At 44.4% G+C, this 21,758-nt stretch overlaps 1 protein-coding gene across 2 annotated transcripts in view; it reads right to left on the bottom strand.

The window, feature by feature from the left end:
* The window catches only part of MTARC1 (mitochondrial amidoxime reducing component 1), a 28,347-nt gene that overhangs the window by 2,937 nt on the left and 3,652 nt on the right, over positions 1–21,758 (bottom strand). The window contains exons 2-6 of one of the 2 annotated variants that reach the window (XM_019036008.4): positions 20,437–20,610; positions 15,306–15,468; positions 14,097–14,237; positions 6,960–7,021; positions 6,799–6,870 (exon numbers count right to left, since the gene is read on the bottom strand). In XM_019036008.4, the coding sequence (XP_018891553.4) occupies positions 6,799–6,870; positions 6,960–7,021; positions 14,097–14,237; positions 15,306–15,468; positions 20,437–20,610 (612 nt within the window). Of the gene's footprint in view, positions 1–6,798; positions 6,871–6,959; positions 7,022–14,045; positions 14,238–15,305; positions 15,469–20,436; positions 20,611–21,758 lie in introns of both variants that reach the window. The other variant, XM_063708290.1, reaches the window with a different exon arrangement.

Raw genomic sequence — 21,758 nt, 5'->3', positions numbered from 1 at the left:
AAGCCCAGGTTCCCCCAGCTACGAGTAATTCCCCCTCCTCAATTCTCTTTGCCTCTCCAATACTCACACATCTTGTCCTGTAATGTCAGGGCACAAGTTTGTCTGTTCTACAAGGCAGAGTCCCTGGAGAACAGGAACTGTGATTAATGCCCTTGTACTGCTCACGCCCAAGGCCGGGCCTCCTACATCACCTGTGACCCACCATTGTTTGCTGGCTGGATTAGTATGCTCATGAGTAAAACCGTCTGTCAGAGGCAGTATAAATATGAATATTTTTGTCCAGCCGAAAATTAAAGAAGCCGCAGGGAGAGGGCACATGAGCAGACGTGTGGGACTCACATGGCAAGATTCCCCCACCTTCCCCACTGGGAAGAAGTTAACCTTCAGTTTTTTATTTAATCTAACCCTAATTTTACATCATTTTTATATTTAAAACATTTTTAGATAAATCATTCATTTTATTCTGCCTTGCTTTAAAAAAAAAGTGAAAAAGTGACTGCAACAACTTGGTTCTAATGTTGTTCTTCAAATCAGAAATTGTTAAGGAGAAAACAGAGAGTCAAATCTAGAACCACCTTCTGGAGACCTGCAGCTCCTTCCCCAGACTGTAAACATCCTGTAGGCAGCACTGTGCCCACTTTGTTCTCTGTTGCATTCTCATGGCCTGGAACAGTGCCTCACACATACACTGTAACCACTCAAAAATAATGTTGGTTGAACAATGAATGAACAAATGAATGGATGAATGAAAATGAGCTGCTGATGCAGGCTTCCCTGCCTTGCCAAGAGTATTTCCTCTCTCTGTAATCAGGTTTCTGCAATGCCCTTGGACCTGACAAACCAGGCATCTCTCCTAGCCTGGCTCTCCTCTTTCAGCATGCAACATTCATGACATTCTGAGATCTATCTGTCAGAGGGTGACCTCTTCAGGAACAGGGGACACATCAGCTGCTTGTATGGGTGTTTCCGTTGCTGCCAAGCTCTGTAGTCTAAGAGTCCAGACTCTCATTATCTTGGGGAGAAATTGAGAGTTGGAGTTCTGCACATCACACATGGATAGTTTATAAGGAACTTTACACATGTTCTCTTTTTTAATCCTTACAACCTGCTTATGTGGGAATTTGCCTTTTCTTCATTTTACAGTTAAGTCTCAGGGGAGTAACAGACTTGCCTGAGATCACAGATCTAAAGGATCCAGCTGGGGCCAGAGCCCAGGGCTGGCTGACTTCAGAGTCTAGTGGGCTCTTCCCACCCAGGATGTAACCCTGGTCATCGACATCCTCCTGAGTACACCCACAGACCTGAGAAGAACCGAGGGGTCTCACAATTTAGTCATCTACACCAATTTGTAGCCACTTACATTTTTCACCTATCCCTTCCTGCCAACCAAGCACAGACACACTCACTCCCCCACCAGGTAATGAGGAGCAGAGGACCGTAAAGAGCGGCTGCCCCTCCCGGCACAGCCTCCCTAAACTGCACAGGTCGGGGTGAGGGAGCTGCTTTGTGAAAGTGCAGGTGTGGTCACCGGCTCACAGGTGGCGGTCCACTCCGCTGTCTAGGAGTAGAAGCGGGAAGAGCTATGGGAGTGGAAAAGGGGTTCTCGGTGGGCCGGCCTGCCAGGGCTTTCCTACAGCTGCCTGGTTTTGCTGCGGGCTCTCACCGTCTCCTGCACCACCTCCTCTTGCTACTGCTGCCGAAGCCCGCCTCCAGGCTGTGGGAAGACTCAACGAGGTCACTAGCGGCGCCTTGTGGCACTAAGAGGTATTGCAAGCAGTCTATGAATTCGTGTGCTCACCAAGTTCAACACTCTGAAACAGTATTCTTTCATACATGGGTCTTCTACGATTTTTTAAATATGTGACTTTTCATATATGTATTCCTGTTGGTATTAATAAATTAAAACTCATTTAAAATCTTCCTTAGTGCACTTTCTCCTTAAATGAATATGAAACATAACTATTCTAATGAGCAGGAAGCCCAAGACACTTTATTTAGCTTAAAACCGAGGTCTCTATTATTTACAAGGTGCAATGTAAATGGAAACAGTTTGTTACCGTTAAAGTGCTGTGCACCACAGAGGGCTGCTCCTTGTTTACACTGCCTGGTTTACGCATTCACTGGTCAACGTCCAGGCCATGACTCCAGGCAGAGTATCTGGTCACTGCCCGATCCCACCACTGGCGTTCATGGGACCATAAGTCACCAGCGGCAGAAGCCATTCCTGAGGCCTCATGACTGCCTATCTCTATGGCCAGGTTAAGAATTAAACAGCATTGTTAATCCCAATACTTTGGGAAGCCAAGGCAGACACGTCACCTGAGGTCAGGACTTTGAGACCAGACTGGTCAACATGGTGAAACCCTGTCTCTACTAAAAATACAAAAATTAGCCAGGCGTAGTGGCGCATGCCTGTAATCCCAGCTACTTGGGAGACTGAGGCCTGAGGATTGCTTGAACCCAGGAGGCGGAGGTTGCAGAGAGCTGAGATTGCTCCACTGTGCTCCAGCCTGGGTGACAGAGTAAGACTCTGTCTCAATAAATAAATAAATTAAATTAAATTAAATTAAATTAAAGAATTAGACGGCATCGTGAACGTTCCTGGGAGAGGTGCCACACTGAACCTCCAGAGGCTGGCCGCTGGGCAAGTTCGTGTTAGGTTTCATTTAAAGCAGCCTCTGAGTATGGGAAGAAGTGTGGTCAGGCTTCTCCTCCTCTCAGAAGGTGTCAAGTTTATAAACAGTGACTCTCAATGACCGCAGCTTACATGGTCACTGTGTACAGTATTTTATCATCTATAAAAATCCTATATCTTGCCTTATTCCAGTCTACCAGAAGAGGTATTACAAGTCCAGTTTATACCAATAAAGAAACTGTGACTTGAAGAGCCTAAGCGACTTGCCAATGTCACACAATTAGGAGGTGACAGAGCCAGACTAGGGTGGAGAGTCTGCCTCCTCCCATGGAGTTACCACTGCTATATATTCTGTGTTTAGCTCAGCAGAGCACAGCCTGACACAAGTGGCTGCTGGCAAACGTCATTACTGTCACAGTATTCGTGCATCCAGCAAAACGTTTTTTTGAGTACCCATGCAGTAACTGTGCTATATTCTTTCCATTAGGGGCAAAATGTCATGGAAGCAACAATGGCAGACTCCAGCCATTCCTTCAACCATGGGGATCAGTGTGTACGTCACTTTCCCTTAAGAAAGAAAAGAAAAATTCCATTTTCATATCTTCCTGTTAGCAGACATGCCTCCACTGTGCCTCCCGCTGTGAGCATTTTACAGACAAAGGCTTCCCTATGCCTCTGTATTTCTTTTCCTCGCACTGCTGTGCCACCGCGGGCTCTGCCTGTGGGTGACTAACATCAGGAGGCAGGGCTGGTCAGGCACAGAGGTCTCCCAGCTGAGCGCTGGCATTCCAGAAGCAACCCCAGCCATGGGCACCAAGAGTGCCCAGAGGCAGAAAGTGGTGTGGCTCTGAGCAACCTGCCCAATAGCAGAGAGGCTGTGGACACCACTGTTTGCTTCCCTTCCCGTGATTTATGGGATGCGGCCAGGCCTTTCTCTTCCCGATTTATGACCACCTGTCTTGGGAAGAACATAAATTACACATCCATGGCAATTTAAATCTCAGTAAGAGATAGGAGAAGACACCTAGGCTGGCCGCACTGTCTCCTGGGGTATTAGAAGCAATTAGGGCCAGATTGTTGGGCTTCACAAAGCCTGCGGAAGATCAGGGGGGTGTGCTGGCTCCTTGCACCCCCCGCCTTCCCACCCTCACTCTGTGTTTAGGGTCAATTATCCTCCTTCTATAAACACAGGCTCCCAATGGAGGAAGGGGGGCACTGAAGATGCAGAGAACGAGCCCAAACACGTGAAGTGCTTTGCGGAGGCTGTTTCTGCAAGAGCATAAACCTTCTAAATCCAGAGGGAAGGATGCCCCACACCGAGCAACACACTGGGGGAAGAGAAAGAACAAGACGGACAAAAAAGGATGACAGCCTATTCCCCAAACCACTTGGCTGATTTACACAGAATCATCTATTTCTGTCCTGCCTCCTTTATTTTATAGGGAAGAACACTCAGGGTCTGAGTGCGGGCAGGGGTAGGAGCACAGCAGTCGGTGTGCTGCAGATCCAGGTCTCCTGACTCCCAGCCCGGGATCTTCCCGCTGGCCCACCCTGCTTTCTGCCCCTGGTAGCTCCTCTGTGGCCATGGAAAACAGGAAGACTGAATTCTGGTTTGTTCTGATGGTGAGTGAGTGCATTTCAAAGAATAGCTATAACCCTGATCCTCTCATCAATGTTCTGTCACATATAGTGACATTTCCCCCAAAATTTTACTATGAAAATTCTCAAACAGGCAAATGGTGAAATAATTTTACAGCAAACACCCATTTACCCGCTGCTTGAATTCTGAGCTTAACACTTGACTATATATATATATTTGGTTTTTTTGTTTGGTTGTTTTTTTGTGTGTGTGTGTGAGACAGAGTCTCACTCTGTCATCCAAATTGGAGTGCAGTGGCACAATCTCAGCTCACTACAACCTCCACCTCTCGGATTCAAAGGATTCTCCTACCTCAGCCACCCGAGTAGCTGCAAATACAAGTGACCACCACCATGCCCAGCTAAGTTTTGTATTTTTAGTAGAAACAGAGTTTCACTATGTTGGCCAGGCTGGTCTCAAACTCCTGACCTCAAGTTATCCACCAGCCTCAGCCTCCCAAAGTGCTGGGATTACAGGCATGAGCCATCGTGCCTGCCCTTGATTATGTTTTCTTTATCACACATGTATCTATCCATCAATCCACTGTATTGTCTTTTTGCATTTCCAAGTAAGTTGCAGACACCAGTACATTTCAACTCTGAACAGTTCAGCTTGAATATTATTACCTAGAGTAAAAACCATTATTTGCTTTTTTTTTTTGAGGTGAAAGTTACATGGAATGAAATATACCAATCTTAAATGCTCCACAATATTAGCTTTTTACAGAAAAGTTGTTAATGTTTTGAGTATTGAGAAACATCTCTCAAAATGTTGGGATTCCCTTAGGCTGGTCTGTAGCCCCCTCTTTGAATGTTGCTGCAAATCACACCCAACGCTGTTGGAGCCAGATAGAGACCAGCTGCTTGCTATCCACCTAAGGATTCCTTGAGTACCACAAACCCCCTTCTCCGTAATTCCCTCCACCCACCCTGTTTGACTTCCCTGCTGACCACTGTCTCTCTGCCAGGTGGCCTAGGCCCTCATGGCCACCTGCTAACCTTGCTGCAGCCTGGCCCACACCCTGGGACTTATCTCCTATAGGATGACAGGTGCTGGCCAGAGAGGTCAGGCCACAGCTTCATGCTCAGGGGTGAGGTGACAGCGGGGATGACAGCCCTCCAGCCCAGGGCTTCAGCTTGCCCAGAGAGGGGGCCAGATCTGGGACAGTAGAATTGTCAGGGAGGGATTGGTGCTGATCAAAGAAGACTGAATCGTTGGCCCCCAAAAAGGCCATGAGGTTGGTGAGAGGTGGAAGGAAGGGGAGGCAGACAACCTCACGTTACAGGGAATGAGTCCTGCTCCACAAAGCCTAGAGCAACCTCTCTGTCATGTGCTCATTCATGATGGTTTGGATACAAGATAGTCACATCTCAACTGCATTCCTTCCTCAAGGTTCCCAGGGTCCTCCCTTCTACAAGATACACCTGGGGGTGCCAAGTCAGGCCCAAAGCCAAGGAAGGGTCTTACACAAAACCAAGGAAGGGTCTCAGGGGCTGTAGAGATGAGACCTGACACCTGGCCTGTGACTCAGCATTCAATGTCAAAGGGACCAATGAAGAGAAGCAACCTTAGTTCATTTTCAGAGTTTCAGCAATTTCCTGGGTCCCAAATTTGGCAGATATCAGCTCTGAAGTGCTTGGATACTAAACTGTTATTGTTGTTTTCACAAAAGTAATGCAGAGTAATTATAGAAAGTTTAGAGACTGCATATAAGAATAACCCTTTTCCATAATTCTATGACTGTACCAAAAGAGTATCTCCATTTTGTTTTATATCCTTTCAGCCTTTTATCCACTCATGTGCATTTACATGTTTTTTAAAAAGTAAAATCAAATAAAAATGAAAAAGTTAATAGTGCTATTTTATAATCAACTTTGTAAAATCAACACGGCATCTTGACTATCTTTATATACAATTTAAAATGATTCTCGGTACTGTGTCTTTCACCTAAAATTTTTCCTTAAGAAATTTTAAAGTAAACATAAAAGTAGAATAGTGCAATAAACCCCACATAATTATCACCCAGATTCTATTTATGAAGATTGTGACACATTTTTAAAATGTACTCATCTATCCTTTTTTTCTTTTTGCTAAAATAATATATGGCAAGTTCCAGATGTCACATCACTTCACTCCTACACACATACTTCAATCAGCTTCTCTAAAATATATTGACATTTCTTATACAACCACAATGCCATTAGGACACCTAGTACATTTTTTGGTATCATCTAATACTTAGCCCGTAATAAAATTTGTCAAAATGCATAAGCAATTTTTAAACATTGATTTATTTGAATTGCGATTTCTAAATGAAAAATAAAAGTACTTGTTTAAGCAGACATGTTGGTGTCCAAAACACCAGGGAATGTTTCCCAAATTATCTCGTTAATGGGACCCTCTTGAGCTTCAAGACTATGTGTGTGGTGTTTTCACTGCTTCCTCTTATAAACATTAAGCAACAAATATTGCTTCCGTTCCCGGCACCTGAACCCAAGGATGAGCCCCGTCTGCCCAGTCCTACCTCTTCAGTGTTTCCAGCGGTTCCTTCCTGCTCATGACACCGGTGTCTGGGTCCACTGTGGTTAAAATGCATCTGGACACACACACAGAGCATCATAAGGGGGACAGAGCAGAGTGACCTTATCCCCACCTCCACCCCACAGGGACAGGAAAGCACCTTACCTGGAACAAGCCATCACCCTTTTCAGTTCCACATCACCAATAAGAAGCTCATCCCAAGAATCCTAGGGGACAAAGCACAAATTCCCATGAGCACCTCTGGGCCCTGCCCCTGACACGTGTGTAGAGACTTCCCAGGAGCCCTCGCACCTAACGATGTCACCCACATCAGTGATGGCAGCCTTCTGTTCTCCCCCAGCCCTGCTCTGCCAAGTGATACCCACACACCTTGGCGTTCCCTCTCTCTGGCTTTGATATGCCAGTTGATTCCCCTGAGATGAGATTTCCCTCTCCTCTCACTTGTAAAAATGTCATGGAAACTCGCCTCGCTCAGGGAGGCTCCCTGATGATCCCACTTGACTGGTGGTGGGGGGTGGGGTGCACAAAGTGAATGGGGTGGGTGAAAGTGGGGAGGGGGACAGATGGGGGCATTGCTCATTACTTCAGATTATATCAGATCCCTTAGTGCCTGCCTGAAGTTATATGGATCAAGAGCCTTAAGTCACTGAGTATGTGCATGTCTCCCCTAGCCAGATACGGACACATCAGGAGCAGGACCAGCAGCCTCATTCCTCTTTGATTTTTGCTGGAGCATGTACGAAGCACTGCAGCCAGGGGAGCTGCGGGCTGGGTCAGTGGAGCCTAGTTTCCACGACAAACCGCATTAGTGGACCAAGGCCCTCCAATCCAGCAGCCAAGATAGGCCATCCATACATGGAATTCTAAAGATAAATATTTTATTTTTAAATGCCAGAAATATTCACAAAAAGCACTCCAAGGCAGCACGTCATGTGTTGGTTTAACTGTGCTGGCAATACTTACTCTGGGGATTCAGAGGCATGGCTCTCCAGGCTGGTCTGGTTAGAGGAAGTTTTATAAGGAATAGGTGAGATTGGGGCTGAGTCTAAAAGGGCAGAGAGTTTGAGAGGCACAAAAGAAGGGTAAGGGGACTCCAGGCAGAGGGGACAGCAATAAGAAGGAAGGGCGCCGAGGAGGCAAAGGACATTTGATTATAGTCCTGACCTTCTTACCCTCGGAGAGAATTGCCCACCACACGAGGGCAGAAGGCAAAGACCCGGAGTTAAAAAGCAAACTGCCTTGTCCTTGGTTGATCATGAGCTCAGAATTTTAACTCCAATAGTGTGTGTTATTCTTGATATATATGACACAGGGGTTTTGTTCTGTCGTAAATCATAAAATGGATCTCAAGCACATATTTTCAACAGTCCAGAAAACTGGGCACAGCGGATTAGCACAGCCACAGCCTGTCCTGTGAACATTTCTCCACAAGGGGGCACTATGGTCACAAAAAACACATAAAAAGGGTATAAAAGGAGAGAAATAAGGGTTCCACTTAGGAAATTAAGTTATTATTAATTAAAGAAATACTTCCAGAGCCCCTTCTATTCCAAAAAAACCTACTGGAGATTGAGTCATAAGCACTGATGAGCCCAGGAAAGTCTTCCTACAGCACCTGGAGGTGACCAGTTCAAACAGGACAAGCCTGGTATGGGAGAGGCTCAGAGCACACGGTAGCTTCAGAGAAGGGAGGGAGCGCTTTGAGGTCCAGCAATCAGAGCAGGCTTCCCAGGGGAGGGGGCTTTTAATCCAGGCTTTTAGAGAATGTCAAGAGTTTTAAGTAGGGAAGGGAGTAAGATTTTCAGTGACCAGGAGACACCAGTTTGCAGTTTGGAGCTTTCGTTGGTGATATGGTTTGGCTGTGTCTCCACCCAAATCTCATCTTGAATTGTAGCTCCCATAATCCCCATGTGTCATGGGAGGGACCCAGTTGGAGGTAATTGAATCATGGGGGCGGGTCTTTCCCATGCTTTTTTTGTGATAGTGAATAAATCTCATGAGATCTGATGGTTTTATAAAGGGCAGTTCCCCTGCACGCACTCTCTTGCCTGCCACCATGTAAGACGTGCCTTTGCTTCTCCTTCACCTTCTGCCATGATTGTGAGGCCTCCACAGCCATGTGGAACTGTGAGTCCATTAAGCCTCTTTTTCTTTATAAATTACCCAGTCTTGGGTATTTCTTCATAGCAGTATGAAAATGAACTAATACAGTTGGTAATAAAGGCTGGAAAAGCAGACTGTGGCAAGGTTACAGAGGAACGTAATGATTGAGTGGGAAGTTTGGACCTTTGCGACATGGAGAGCCACTAAAGGCTTCTGAGCAAGTCAGCAACACTGATGATTTGTTACAAACTTTTAGAGTGGGAGAGATCACGCTGATCAGCTCTGGGAGGCTTGGCTGTGGCAACATTCAGCAGGGAGCACTCAGTGGTCCAAACTTGAAGTAACAAACGTTGGATCTGGCTGGTGGCTAAGAATAGAAAGGGGAGCCGACATGGCTGGGGCTGGGAGGAACACAGCAGAGGGAAGAGCCAGGGCCGGCTGTCACGCTCTGAGCCTGGGTGAAAGAAAAATACATGCTGCCCTGGATAGAAACTGTGATGTCAACAGAAGGAGTTTGGGGGCCAGGCGCAGTGGCTCATGCCTGTAATCCCAGCACTTTGGGAGGCCAAGGCGGGTGGATCACCTGAGGTTAGGAGTTCGAGACCAGCCTGGCCAACATGGCAAAACCCCGTCTATACTAAAAATACAAAAACTAGCCGGGCATGGTGGCGTCTGCCTGTAATCCCAGCTACTCAAGAGGCTGAGGCAGGAGAATCACTTGAATCCAGGAGGCGGAGGTTGCAGTGAGCTGAGATCATGCCAGCGCACTCTGGCCTAGGTGACAGAGCAAGACTCTGTTTCAAAAAAGAAAGAAAGAATGAGTTTAGGGAGGTAGGGTGAGGGTGTAGGGGCTGGGGTGGGAGCACATAAGTCTGAGTTTCTCTGTCAACCAACAAAGAGTTGGAACTGTGGTGCAGCACTCCAGAAGGAGTCCTGGGTGGACATTTGAGGGACCTATGTCAGGTGACAGAGGGCGATGCTGCAGGAGACAGTGTGATCACCAAGGAGGGGAGAGAAAAGGGTCAAGGCCAGAACTTTTGGAAGTAAGGGATGAGGACAAACAGCAGAGAAGCAAGGGCAGTACAGCTAAAGGAGAAACGTTTCAGTAAGTAGTGTCCATGTGTCCTCAGAGCGGGGTGGTGGTGACGGAGAAACGGTCACTGACTGTGGCAGGTAGGGTGGTTGTCTCTACTGTGGCTTCGGGGAGAAGTGAGGTGTAAGAAATGAGTGTGGGGAGTGCCGATGATGAAGGGAGGCAGAGAAAAGCCACAGTTGCTGAGAAGGTAGCTTCCGAGATGAGGAGTGGGTCTGCTTTCCAGAAACTTCCATGCAGGTCCTCGGCCTTCCTCCATGCTAGCCTGCTCTCCCAGCTCCCAGCTGCACCCTGGCCCCACCTGCTCTAATCCTTCTCCAGGCTCCTGGCAGAGGCAAATGGGTATCATGCAAATCGGATTCAGTCACTCCCTGGCCAAAAATTCTTCAGATTCAGTCACTCCCTGGCCGAAAATTCTTCCCAGACTCCCCAAAACCTGACACCAAGTACCTGTGCTCTCAGCTCCCCTCCTCTCCTGAGCCCCAGCACTGCAAGATGGCCATTCTCTCATACCTTCATAGCCCTGTGTATGCAACCCTCCCTCAGTGCTCCACTTTCTCCTGGACAATACTTTGTCCAGGTCATTCATGTAACAGATAATTAGTGCACACCTTCTATGTACCAGGGGCTCTCCTAGGGGCTGGAGATACAGCAGCCCCTGTCCTCAAGGAGCTTGCATAGGGGAAACAGACAATACACTGATACCTGAGTACACACGGCTTGTTAAGTGGGGTGTGTGCTGTAGGGGGGCTGGGTGAGCGGGGTCAGTGAAGCCCGCAGCAGGGGACTGAAAGAGGCACTGGAGTGAGCCATGAGGCCTGTGAGGGAAGATATGCCAGGCAGAGGACCCAGCTGGGGCCCAGAAAAAGAGCCAGTATGGCTGGGGCAGAGTGAGAGAGCAGAGAGGAGTGAGAGGAGAAGGGGCTGGGAGCTGGCGGGGTGCAGGTCATGTTGGGCCCTCAAGGCAATCCATAAGGATCCCATCTTTTACTTGAAGAAAGGTGGAGAACCATGAGAGGGCTTTGAGCAGACAAATCACGTGATGTTACTTACATCAACAGGGTTACCTTGACGCATGTGCTGAGAACAGCCCACGGATGGTGCAGGGCTGGGTCAAGGGCGGGGCAGGGAGGCCAGTGAAGCCAGGCTGCTGCAGCACCAGTGGCGACTGCATCCGGGCAGAGAGGGGAGTGGGGAGGAAGGCCCAGCCACCAAGATCTGTCAACTGTAGGAACTTAGGATGTGAGAGAAAGAGAAGAACAAAGGGTGGTTCGCAGTTTGGGGCCTGAGCCAGCGGAAGTCAGAGCTGTTGTGTGCTGAGATGGGCGAGACAGCACAGCAGGCTTTGGGGTGGAAACCTGACCCTCAATTTCAGACATCCTGACATTGGATTAGACATCCACATGGAGATATGGAGAAGCAGGGGAAAGCTCTGGCAGAAGGATATAGTTAGGGGTCCTCAGGGCAGAGAAGGTCTTAAAAACAGATGACTAAATTTAAAAAAAAAAGGAAAGAAAGAACAGATCAGAAAAGTGAGTGCAGACAAATGAGAAAGGGTCTGAGACCAGAGCCCTGGGTGCCCCATGCTTCAGCTCACCCCACAATGCAGGTGTTAGTCACGTCCCCACGTCTGGCTGCTCGCCACCCTCCTGGCCATATCTCACTGTGCTGTGACTGCTTGTTCACTATCTGACCACACTGAGCTCCTTAGGAGAAGCAAGTGCATTTCTTCAACCCTTGTTCTCACGTGTCTATTCACAGCGCATGCCACACAGGGGCAGCAACCCACTCGATGATGCGTGAATTACTAAAAACAAGGCCGGCTCAGCCACCATTGTGTTACCGCCCAGCTTCACATACAGAATGTTCTCAACTAGGAAACACTCGGAGATAGAGAGAGAGATACGGGTTTTTAGAGTAAGACTCAATTGAAAGAAATCTCCGAGATCTGAAGTTCTACTCTGGGCCATCTCCTCTTCTCCTCTCATCCGAATCTTACTGTCACAGAATTTTGGAGTCGAAATGGCTTCAGCATGACCCTCGGTGCACAAATCACACCGGGGGGAAAGAAAGCTTAAAGTCGATCATAGGGAAAAAGCTGGTACCTGAGCCAAACTCCCAGGAATGAAACTCTTCCTTACCTCTCTGTGGTACTTAATGTCCTAGAACTTTTCCACAAATTGTCATCGACCTTGATTCTCACAGCTCCCATCAGGCGAGGGAGTCATTGAAACTGCCCGTGTTTTACAACTGCAAGAAGCAGATGCCTCGGCGAGTTTGGTGACCTGTCCAGGCTTGTACGGTCACTTGCTGAAGCAGGTGGATTAGAATCCAGCTATCCCAGCCCCACACATATGCCCTAGAATTCTCAGGGTTCCTCTGGCCTTGTACAATTGGGGTTCAAAACCCAGCCCCTCCTTGCTGTGGTATAGCCTAGGGCAGGCCACCTCACCTCCCCAAGCCTCTCTCTTCTCTCCTGTAAGATAGGAATGATAGCTTTATCCCACTGGGCTGCCGTGAGGCATAGAAGAGACAACATACTTAAGCGCAACACAAGTATTCATTCAAAACCCTCCCCACTCATTTCTCTTTTCCTGAGAAGGAACGTTCTCAGGAGAAATGGCTCTCCTAGCCATAGCTGGTGGAAGATGAATATCAAGGAGATGGTCAAAGGCAACCAAACACTGATTATTTTCCTGTTGTCTAAGTCAGGCTGGCCCATGGTGCACAGGAGCAGGACAGGCAGAACTTCCTTGTCACAAAGAAGCACTGAGAGATGCCCAACCCAGGACCGTGGGGGACATGCACACAGTCCACCCGCCTCACACTAGGAAGTTCTCTGCCATCTTTAGAAGAAACGCTACCCTTGGAAGTTTGGAGCAATGAGTATTTTATATGAAGCATTAGCAGTGGATTTGGGCGTACTTTTATTATCCTCCATCGATTGATATTGCTTTTATACCTCTCATAAATTACATTATCCAAACTGACCCTTCAACAGCCCCTTAAGGTAACCCTAGGCAGAAATATGATCATCTCATTGTTCAGGCAAGGTAAATGGGACTTAGCGGGGCTGCTCAAAGTCATGCAGAAGCCAGCGCAGAAGCTGAAACCAGCCGTCACGTCTTCTGGTTTGAATGTGGGAATCAAATTCTTAGATTATTTCTCTTTCAGCACAGTTTTGCCTCCGTACAGCAAAAGTGAAGAATAGAATTGGTTCCTCTGAGTATACAAGGTTAAAACTCAATTGCTTTGATTCCATTTTTCCCTGTTATGGAGGAAATGGGCAGACGTAAGAACCACTATATGGTCCCCTTTACCTCTCCCTTCTCAACATAAATATGAGGCACAACCAGAGCTCCTGAATTCCTAGCTGTGGGTCAGGGTTTCTGTTGAGCATCCACAGCTGGTGGCCACTCACCACACCTCTAGGCCACCAACCTCTGCCTTCATGGAAGCCCAGGGAGAGAATCAAGTTAAATAGCCAAAGGCTATTTATTACAAAGGTAAATTTGCTGCCAGAATCCTGTGGAATCCCAGAAACCAAGCCTCAGTGCTGTTCAAGCTAAGTCACCACGCAAACATCTGAGGGCAGATGGAAGGTGGCACTGCAAGCATTTCAGGGTAGTGCCATGAAGCTTAGGGGCAACAACCTCTCCCAACCCTCACCCAGCAGCCTTGCAGTAAATGCCTGTCTTCTCCAAGAGAGCCGTCTACTAAACAGTAAGACCATCCTTTAACAAGACAGGAGCACACACTTTCTTTGTTCCATGGCCTACACAGATCATGTAGTCTATGCAAGAAAATGTGACTCAACAACGAACCTGTCAACTCAGAATTCTCCTTAGAAGCCTTAGATACTGAACTGCCTCCTGGATGACGGTCTCTGACCCATCAACATTTGTATCCTCCACACAGAAGTCTGCACTTATTAAGTGCTGAATAAATCTAAAAATCAAATTGTTATGTATTACAGAGTTGATAAATAATGCACCCTTCAGAATAATCTAATCCAATGTCAAAGACTCTCATACCTTAAAAAAGAAGTCAAATCCAAGGAAAGATCCAAAGGGGCATAGCGTTACCTCTGCATAGACATCGCATCCTGAAATTACAATATTGGGCCTGAAGTTGGTTGCTTTAACTTTCTTCTCTAGCCTGGAGTTGAGATCCGCCAGCGACGCCTCAGAAAGGATCAAGAATGGGCTGGTGTCTGAGTAAGCAATCTGATAAGGAAATAGACATTGTTATAACACATGGCACACCAACTTTTCAGTGGTTAGGTGTGCCTAGTTCCTAGACATAGCCTCCATGCTCCACCCCACCCCACACACAATCTTTCAAAGTAGTTCTCTTGTTCTTTTAATAGAAGTCACAGTGACTCAGAAGTTTTAAATAGCCTTGCAGATAGCAGAAACTGCATGGTGGAATGAAGGGAACAAGGACTCAGAATCAATCCTAAGCTGCCACAAGGCATGTGCCCTTGGGGACATCACTGAACCTTTCTAAGCCTCCCATTTCTCAAATGTTTAATAAGGTGGTTGAGTTTGATGACCTCATTATGTTTGATTTAAATGTTCACTAATTCCACGAATACTTATTTTATGCAACTTACAAATTAATATTTATGTTGACCATAATTTATGCATTTGCTTGTTTCTTTATTTATATATTTTGAGACAGAGACTCCTTGTCACCTGGGCTGTAGTGCAATGGTGCCATCACAGATCACTGCAGCCTCAACTCTCTGGACTCAAGCAATCCTCCCACCTCAGCCTCCTTAGCAGTAAGGACTACAGCATAATTTATTTTTTTTATGGCCATGGTAAAAGCAGTATATGGTACTACCAACCCTGCTTTTATGATGAATTCTTAGAGCTTTATGCCATTAAGGCTGATCATTTGAGTCTATGTATCTCCATACCCATGCCAACTTGCACAACTGGAATCTGACATACAACTGCAAACTGTAAAAATTCTGGACTCCATGTGCAATTACAGAATGGAATGAAAAAAAGACACTGGTGCAGAACAGTTTTGAAACCCTACTGGCATCAGAATGCTTACACAAATAGGAAGGTAGATGCTCAAGGGCAAAAATTCAAGAGTCCCCCAAACGAAGAAACAAACAATGCTTCCAAGGGAAGGGCTTTATTTCTGCCTACTGCTTGTGATCTGAGCTACCAGAGGGCTGCCCCAGAAAACAACAGAGCCGAGGTCATCAGAGATGCCACCTGAGCCCCCTGATCTGGGGGTGACTGCTTTCTACCCATGGAGGCAGCAGAACCTCTCACCTGGTCCTTGGGTCGGAACAAGTCTGCTATCTGATGAGGACGTCTCGGTCGCATGTGAGGCTCGAAGTGCACCAGGCGGCAGGGCTGTGACTTCAGGAAGCTGGTTATCCACTGGGCGGCGGCCTCGCCACAGTCCCTGCCCTCAATCTCCAGGCCGTGCACTCTGCAGGGGTGGCAGGAGCAAAGGGCAGACATGGCTTTGAAAATCCATGCACCCTAATATGTGCCAGCTATATCAGAAAAGCTGCTCCTAGCTGTAACATTACTGTCATTTCTTAATTATGAGAAGATGTAATTTTAGTCCTGGCCCTGACTCCAAACCTGTGTAAGGCCAAATGAAAATGAAAGCACCCCTTTAAGCATTGCTTTCCTCATTTTAAAAATCAAGTTTTGTACAACTGTGTCTCCCTACCTGGAAGGAATGCAGGGAGGATGAAATGAAATAATATATTTGAAAATGTACTGAGTTCTCCAGAAGAAAACTAATGTATCAGTATAAAGCAAACTTAGAATTACTGCAAAATCTAGTTCACCCAGCTGAATAGCAACCAGAAATCTTTATTCACAGGCCTGGCTATGCTTTGCCAGTATAGTACAGCAACAATATGAAAATGTTCTATAAAGCCTAAAACATTACAGATAATAACTTTATATATAACAAACATTAACAATAATATTTATTTAATAATAACAATAATAATCTACTGGATTTGATTGCAAGTTATAACTTTGTAGGATTTGAAATTCCCACTCCCCAGCACATAGTCCTGTGCAGGGCTCTTTGGCATTATATGAATTTCACAGCTATAGAGAGGAAAATAAATGCTATGGTGTAGGCCAGTGTTCAACAAAGTGCAAGACCATTACCACTGCTGGCATTCAAGATAACTGTAGATGGCACCTGGGTATAGCATTAAATAACAGTGAATTGCACAGAGAGAAATTTCAGTTTAGTGGTAATAAATCTTTACCTTTTAGCAACACTTGATAATCTCCTCTTTTAACAAAGAAAGAACACAACTTAGGTCCAGAGACCTCTGTAGGCAACATCTTCTAGCTAGAATTTAGTAATGTTTTAGCATATTGAGTGTTTGTTACTTACTGTTAAATTATATAGGTAGCCATATAAAGTTTGTATACAGGTAGCCATATGAGGTTTAGAGTTAGCCACATAAATTTATATATAAACCCATATATATAAATTATATAGGTAGCCATACAAAGCCATATACCTGGCAAATTATATAGGTAACTACATAAAGTTTCTTTTTTAAATAAATGTGTTTAAGATTAGTTTTTAAGCTGAATCAATTTAAAGAGAAATATTAAGTAAACAAGAGTACAGGTGGTTTATGGTTTGGCCTACTATCATCGTGGTGTTATGCAAATGCTGGAAGTTTGAGAAAGCTTAGTGGATCAAGTAAATCTACTTGGGTGAGCATTCCATTTCCACAAATGACTAGCTCCATGGCCTTGGTGATAGTTTCTTATTCTGAGACTCAGTTTCTTCATCAATAAAATGGGGGTAGAAGCAGAACTTTGTTGTGAGGATCAGGAACAATCCGTAAGAAGTCCCCAAACAATTCTTAGGACTGGGATGTGCTCAGTAGGTAGTAATGACCCAGGGTCCCCCAACCAAGTTATTTCAAGCTATCTTTGTATAGTTACTCCATAAATCAAACATTTAATCAAACAAAAGCATCCATTCTCTAATAATAATGTATAAATGGATTTTTATATTGTAAAATATATTGAGTATAGTATCCTATATAATTGTATATAATTTTATTTTATTGCTTTATATCTAAAATGAGAAATCATTACTAACAGTGTCTGGGTTACATTAAGCAGTAGATTGGTGTATTCAAAGTTTTCATAAATTTTTAAAAACTTTTTATTGAAGCGTAACACTCATGTAGAAAAGTACACTGCTGTAGTATATGACTTGATATCTTTTCACACACTGTCACCCCACCCATTCTAAATTAACTCCTGAGAATCAGAGGGCTGAAATATGCACCCAAGGCCTATGAAGTAATGAGACCATTTACAAAGACCGGGAATGTCTGCCTTACTCTTTTCTGGATCAAGATGAAAAATAAATAAAATGAATAAAATAAACATACCCAAATTTATACACCCAAATGGATATTACCTTTCAGAGCAGTCACCTTGGGAAGTAATCATTCTAACCTAGTATTAATCATATCTACTTATTACTACTTTTAAGCCTAACCTCATTTTTTAACCAAAAAAAAAAGGTCCTATCGTTTTCTTATTCACAGGGTTTAGCTCCAAATAATTTTTTACTTTTCCCAAAAATCAAATCCACCAGTTCTAGAACTGAATATATGTGGGGGGCTTAGCATCTGTGTGTGTGTGTGTGCAGTTTAATGTCTGAAATGCTAATTTCAGAAGCATCTTGTGAAATGCCAGCATTACCAAATATCTAGGTATGGAGACAGCCTTGAAGGTCATCTCCTTGTTAGACGCCTCTTTGCTGGTGCCTATCAGAAAAAAAAAAAAAAATCACCCTCCTTTCTCCAGTCAAACCCTTACAGCCCACCAAGGCACCCTCTCAGTCTCAACTTGCCATTCGGCAGCCCAGGGCTTCCCTTAGTTGCTTTTATAGGAGGGTGGGAGGGCACACACAGTGGAGGATGTAGACAGGAAGGCTGCTTTGACTCCTTGGGGCTTCAATTGGCAATAATTATTTTTACAAAGTCAAAGCATTTGCATCTATCTTGGGCCATTTAAACATCTGCCCTGCTAATCTGACACTGATTTCCATTGCAACATCTATTTCTAGATCCTGGGGTTCAGGTTCATAATCACCCAGAACTTGAGGCCTTTCAACGAGTAGAATTTGTTCTGCCTTCTTCCTGCTCCTGCCACATTTCTCCTGAGTTCTGATTGGCCTCTGCTGTATCTTGGCCCCAGCACCCCACCTGCACACTGTCCCAAAAAGTGCAAGTGAAGAATTAAAATAAAATTCCAAATGCTCCTATAACCTTTGACCCTTTGACAAAGATAATGTAGGCATGGCTTGAGATGGTTTGAGGTTTGAGGCTGTTTGTCTGAATAATCCATAGCAAAAGTCCCTAATTCTGTGTATCTTATTAATAGCAGGCAAGGCATGTGAGAAAATCAAGTAACATCTTCGACCATGAAAACAGGTGTACTGCCTGTGATCACGACCCCAGCGCCCCAACAACTCATCAGAAATCTTTAGGAAACTGTGGGCTGAGGTTACAGCTCCCTCATAAGAGAATAGGTTGGGCTGTCAAAAGAAACCTGAATCCAGAAGATTCTTGGAATCTTTGCTCGAAGAGCCTGTATACTACCGTAGCATGTCTAAGCCTTTTCATTTTGCAATTTCCAAGCATGCCCTTGTTTAGTCTTTTGGGCATGGACCAAATGCCCATATGGGACTGTGAAAAAAGTTTCAACACAATTTCAAGTGAATTAAAAATTAAACAAAAAAATTAACTATAAGAAAATATGGGTAAATATCTAACCATGGCAAATAAACACAAATCAGGACATGGACAAACATGAAATACAGATTGCAATATAAATATTTAAAAGCTTACCTCATTCAGGGAAAAATACAAATTAAATTAACAAGAAATTATCATTTTTGCCCATAAAAATGGCAAAATGTTTTTTAACATAATGGTTAAAATGGAATCGGTAAAACCATTCTGCAAACAATTTCGCAAGATGTATCAAAAGCCTACAGGATCCATATTCTTATTTCAAGCAAAACCACTGCTAGAATTTTTTCCCTAAGAAAACAACAAATGATATAAACAAAGATTTATGCCAAGATATTCATCACATTCTTCTTAATACCTGGAAAAAAATTAAGACAATCAAAATGTTTAATCATGGGGCATATTAAAATGCATTAGAGGACAGCCACAAAATGAAATATTATGCCAACATGAAAAATGGTATCCTTAAAGATTTTTTAACAATATGAAAAAATACTCAACATATCAATTTAAGTATATAAACAATATTAAAGGATTTTTTGTATTATTTCAGTTTAGTTTTTAAGTAGTAGGCATAGAGACCGAAAGAAAATATGCCGCAATATTAATTAGTTATCACAGATAGTTTTTGTTTCTTTTTTTTTTTTTTGGTATTTCCCAAATTTTCAACAATGAATATGTACCACTTTTCTAATCTGAAAAACCACCAAATTCAAAAAAGTATATTATCATGTTTAAAACTCTAAAATGTAGAAATTACATCAGTATTGCATTTTGTGAACTTTTCTGGGTCTTTAGACGTTGTTCAGATAACTACATTTTTTGAGGTGATGCTATTTTTTTATGATAGGCTATAAACTACATTCACACTGCATCTTTATTCCAAATGCAGAAACTATAACAAGAATATAACTGGACCAACTTTAATTTTCCCATAATGAGATAAGAAATCAACTCTAGACATGACTTCTTGGAGGCAAAACTAGTTGTCCTAGAAGAACTGCTTCATTGCAGCCCTTCTGATGTTGAGGGAAGGGCTTGTGTACAGAACATCCTCCTGGGTTACATCCCCAGCCTCATTCTGACACTGACCTCTGGGCAGCCGCTGGCTGGATCACTCTTCTAGCTAGAGTTGTTCTTTTCTATTTTGGAACTTCCTTTCATTAGAACTAAATCTTACGGGTCACATAGCCATTTGCAACTCCTTTCCTAACTCAGACTTGGAAGGTGCCCAGTTTTTCTAAGCCAAGTAGAAAAAGTTCTATGAGAATACGTAGATCGAGTTTCACCTCTGCTAGGACACTCGCCCCCACCACTCCCACCCCATTTTTGTGCTTGATCTTTGGGTGCTGTTATTTTTCTCTTGCTGACATGTCAATATGCTTTTGTTCTCATGGGTTTCTACATAGCACTTTCATGTCTGTCATCTCCACAACACAAGTTTCTGAAGCTGCTTCCTTCTTTCTCCTTCTTTTAGATCTTCATAATGTTGAGGACTTGGTTCTGTATATGGTACACATGCAATCAACGGTTCATTATTGATATGTTTCTCAGGATTCCCTCTAGAGTTCATGCTTTCTCAAAATTGCATGACTATTCATTCACACAAGGGCTATGACCTGCCCTTTCCTTACCTGCACTTGTGCACTGCATTTGTGGCGGGCGTTTTGATAGGCAGTAGTAGGTCCTTTGTGTAGGCTGCACTGAGAGTCAGGGTGTCACCATCGCAGGTCAGGGAAATCAGGACCAGGCGAGGTTCCTGGCGAGCAGTAACCATGTTTCCCTCCTGGTTGATCACAAGCCAAAACCTGCCGTTTTCAAAACACAGGATATGTGTGAACCATTATGGCAGGAAGCCAGACCCTGGAGGAGCTTCAATTAGACACTGTTGTCATCTTTGATTTCTTCCCCATAAGCCTGGTGTGTGTGAGTTTGAGTGTGTGTGTCTGTCTGTCCTAAACATCAGCACACAGGACTGAGTCTGTCACTTAATTTCAAAGGGTTTCATAACCACTCAAGCATCCAACATATATCTGGAGAACAGTTTGAGCTCTTTGATGGCACAGAAATCAAAGATGTTAATTATATTTTCATTTCAATCTCCAGAAAGCCTGATCACTTTCATTAAACATACCCCAAGCAGATGACAACAATCTATTTTACAGGAAGACTTTAAGGGCAGGAGGAAGCACAGGGCCTGGCATCTGGTAGGCAACAGGCTCTTGTCAGTGGAAATAGCAGGACTGTTGCTTATATTGTTCACAGGGCATGGAGTTCAGCTGAGCAACACACAGTGCCACTTATACTCTGCCAGTTCCAGCCCCCCACCTTTTAAAAATTTTATGTTCCAACATTCAGTGCTGTCCATTCTGCAATTTGCTAAACTAGACAGTATTTTTTTTTCTGGCCCAGTATTCCTGGCCTACAGGTACTTCCTAGAAAAAAAGATAAATGGAGAAATAAAGGTAATAGAAAGAGCCATTTCCAGAACAAGAACAACACGTTTTTGCAGGTTATCTCTCAGCTACCAAGGAAGCAAAACATATTGGCATTTCAATCCTTACAGTACACACTGATCAAATGATTACAATTATAGAAGTGAGCATGTGCTTTTGAGATTTCCAGACATAAGAAAAAAATATGGCCGGTACTTTAGGTCATTCAAGATATTTCTTGCATCACTTCCAGCAGATTATCATGGTTGAGTTGTTCAGCTACACTAGAAAAATATGCTTAGTATAAGCCCTTTCCGTAACTGCCCTTTTACCAGACTTTGTTTCTGCACAGACAGAGGCCTGCCCTGCCCCAAATCCTTGGGACTAGCAGGTAAATATTCTCTCTAATATTCTTCCTGGTAATGGCAGTTTACATCGTTCTAAAATGCAAATCTAACTTTATGACCCCCTCATTCAAAATCCCTCCATGGTTCCTGCTTTCAGGATAAAACCAACTCCTA

Source organism: Gorilla gorilla, chromosome 1, assembly GCF_029281585.2.
Source record: "Gorilla gorilla gorilla isolate KB3781 chromosome 1, NHGRI_mGorGor1-v2.1_pri, whole genome shotgun sequence".
Lineage (NCBI taxonomy): Eukaryota > Metazoa > Chordata > Mammalia > Primates > Hominidae > Gorilla > Gorilla gorilla.
This window is presented reverse-complemented; position numbering and strand designations above follow the sequence as displayed.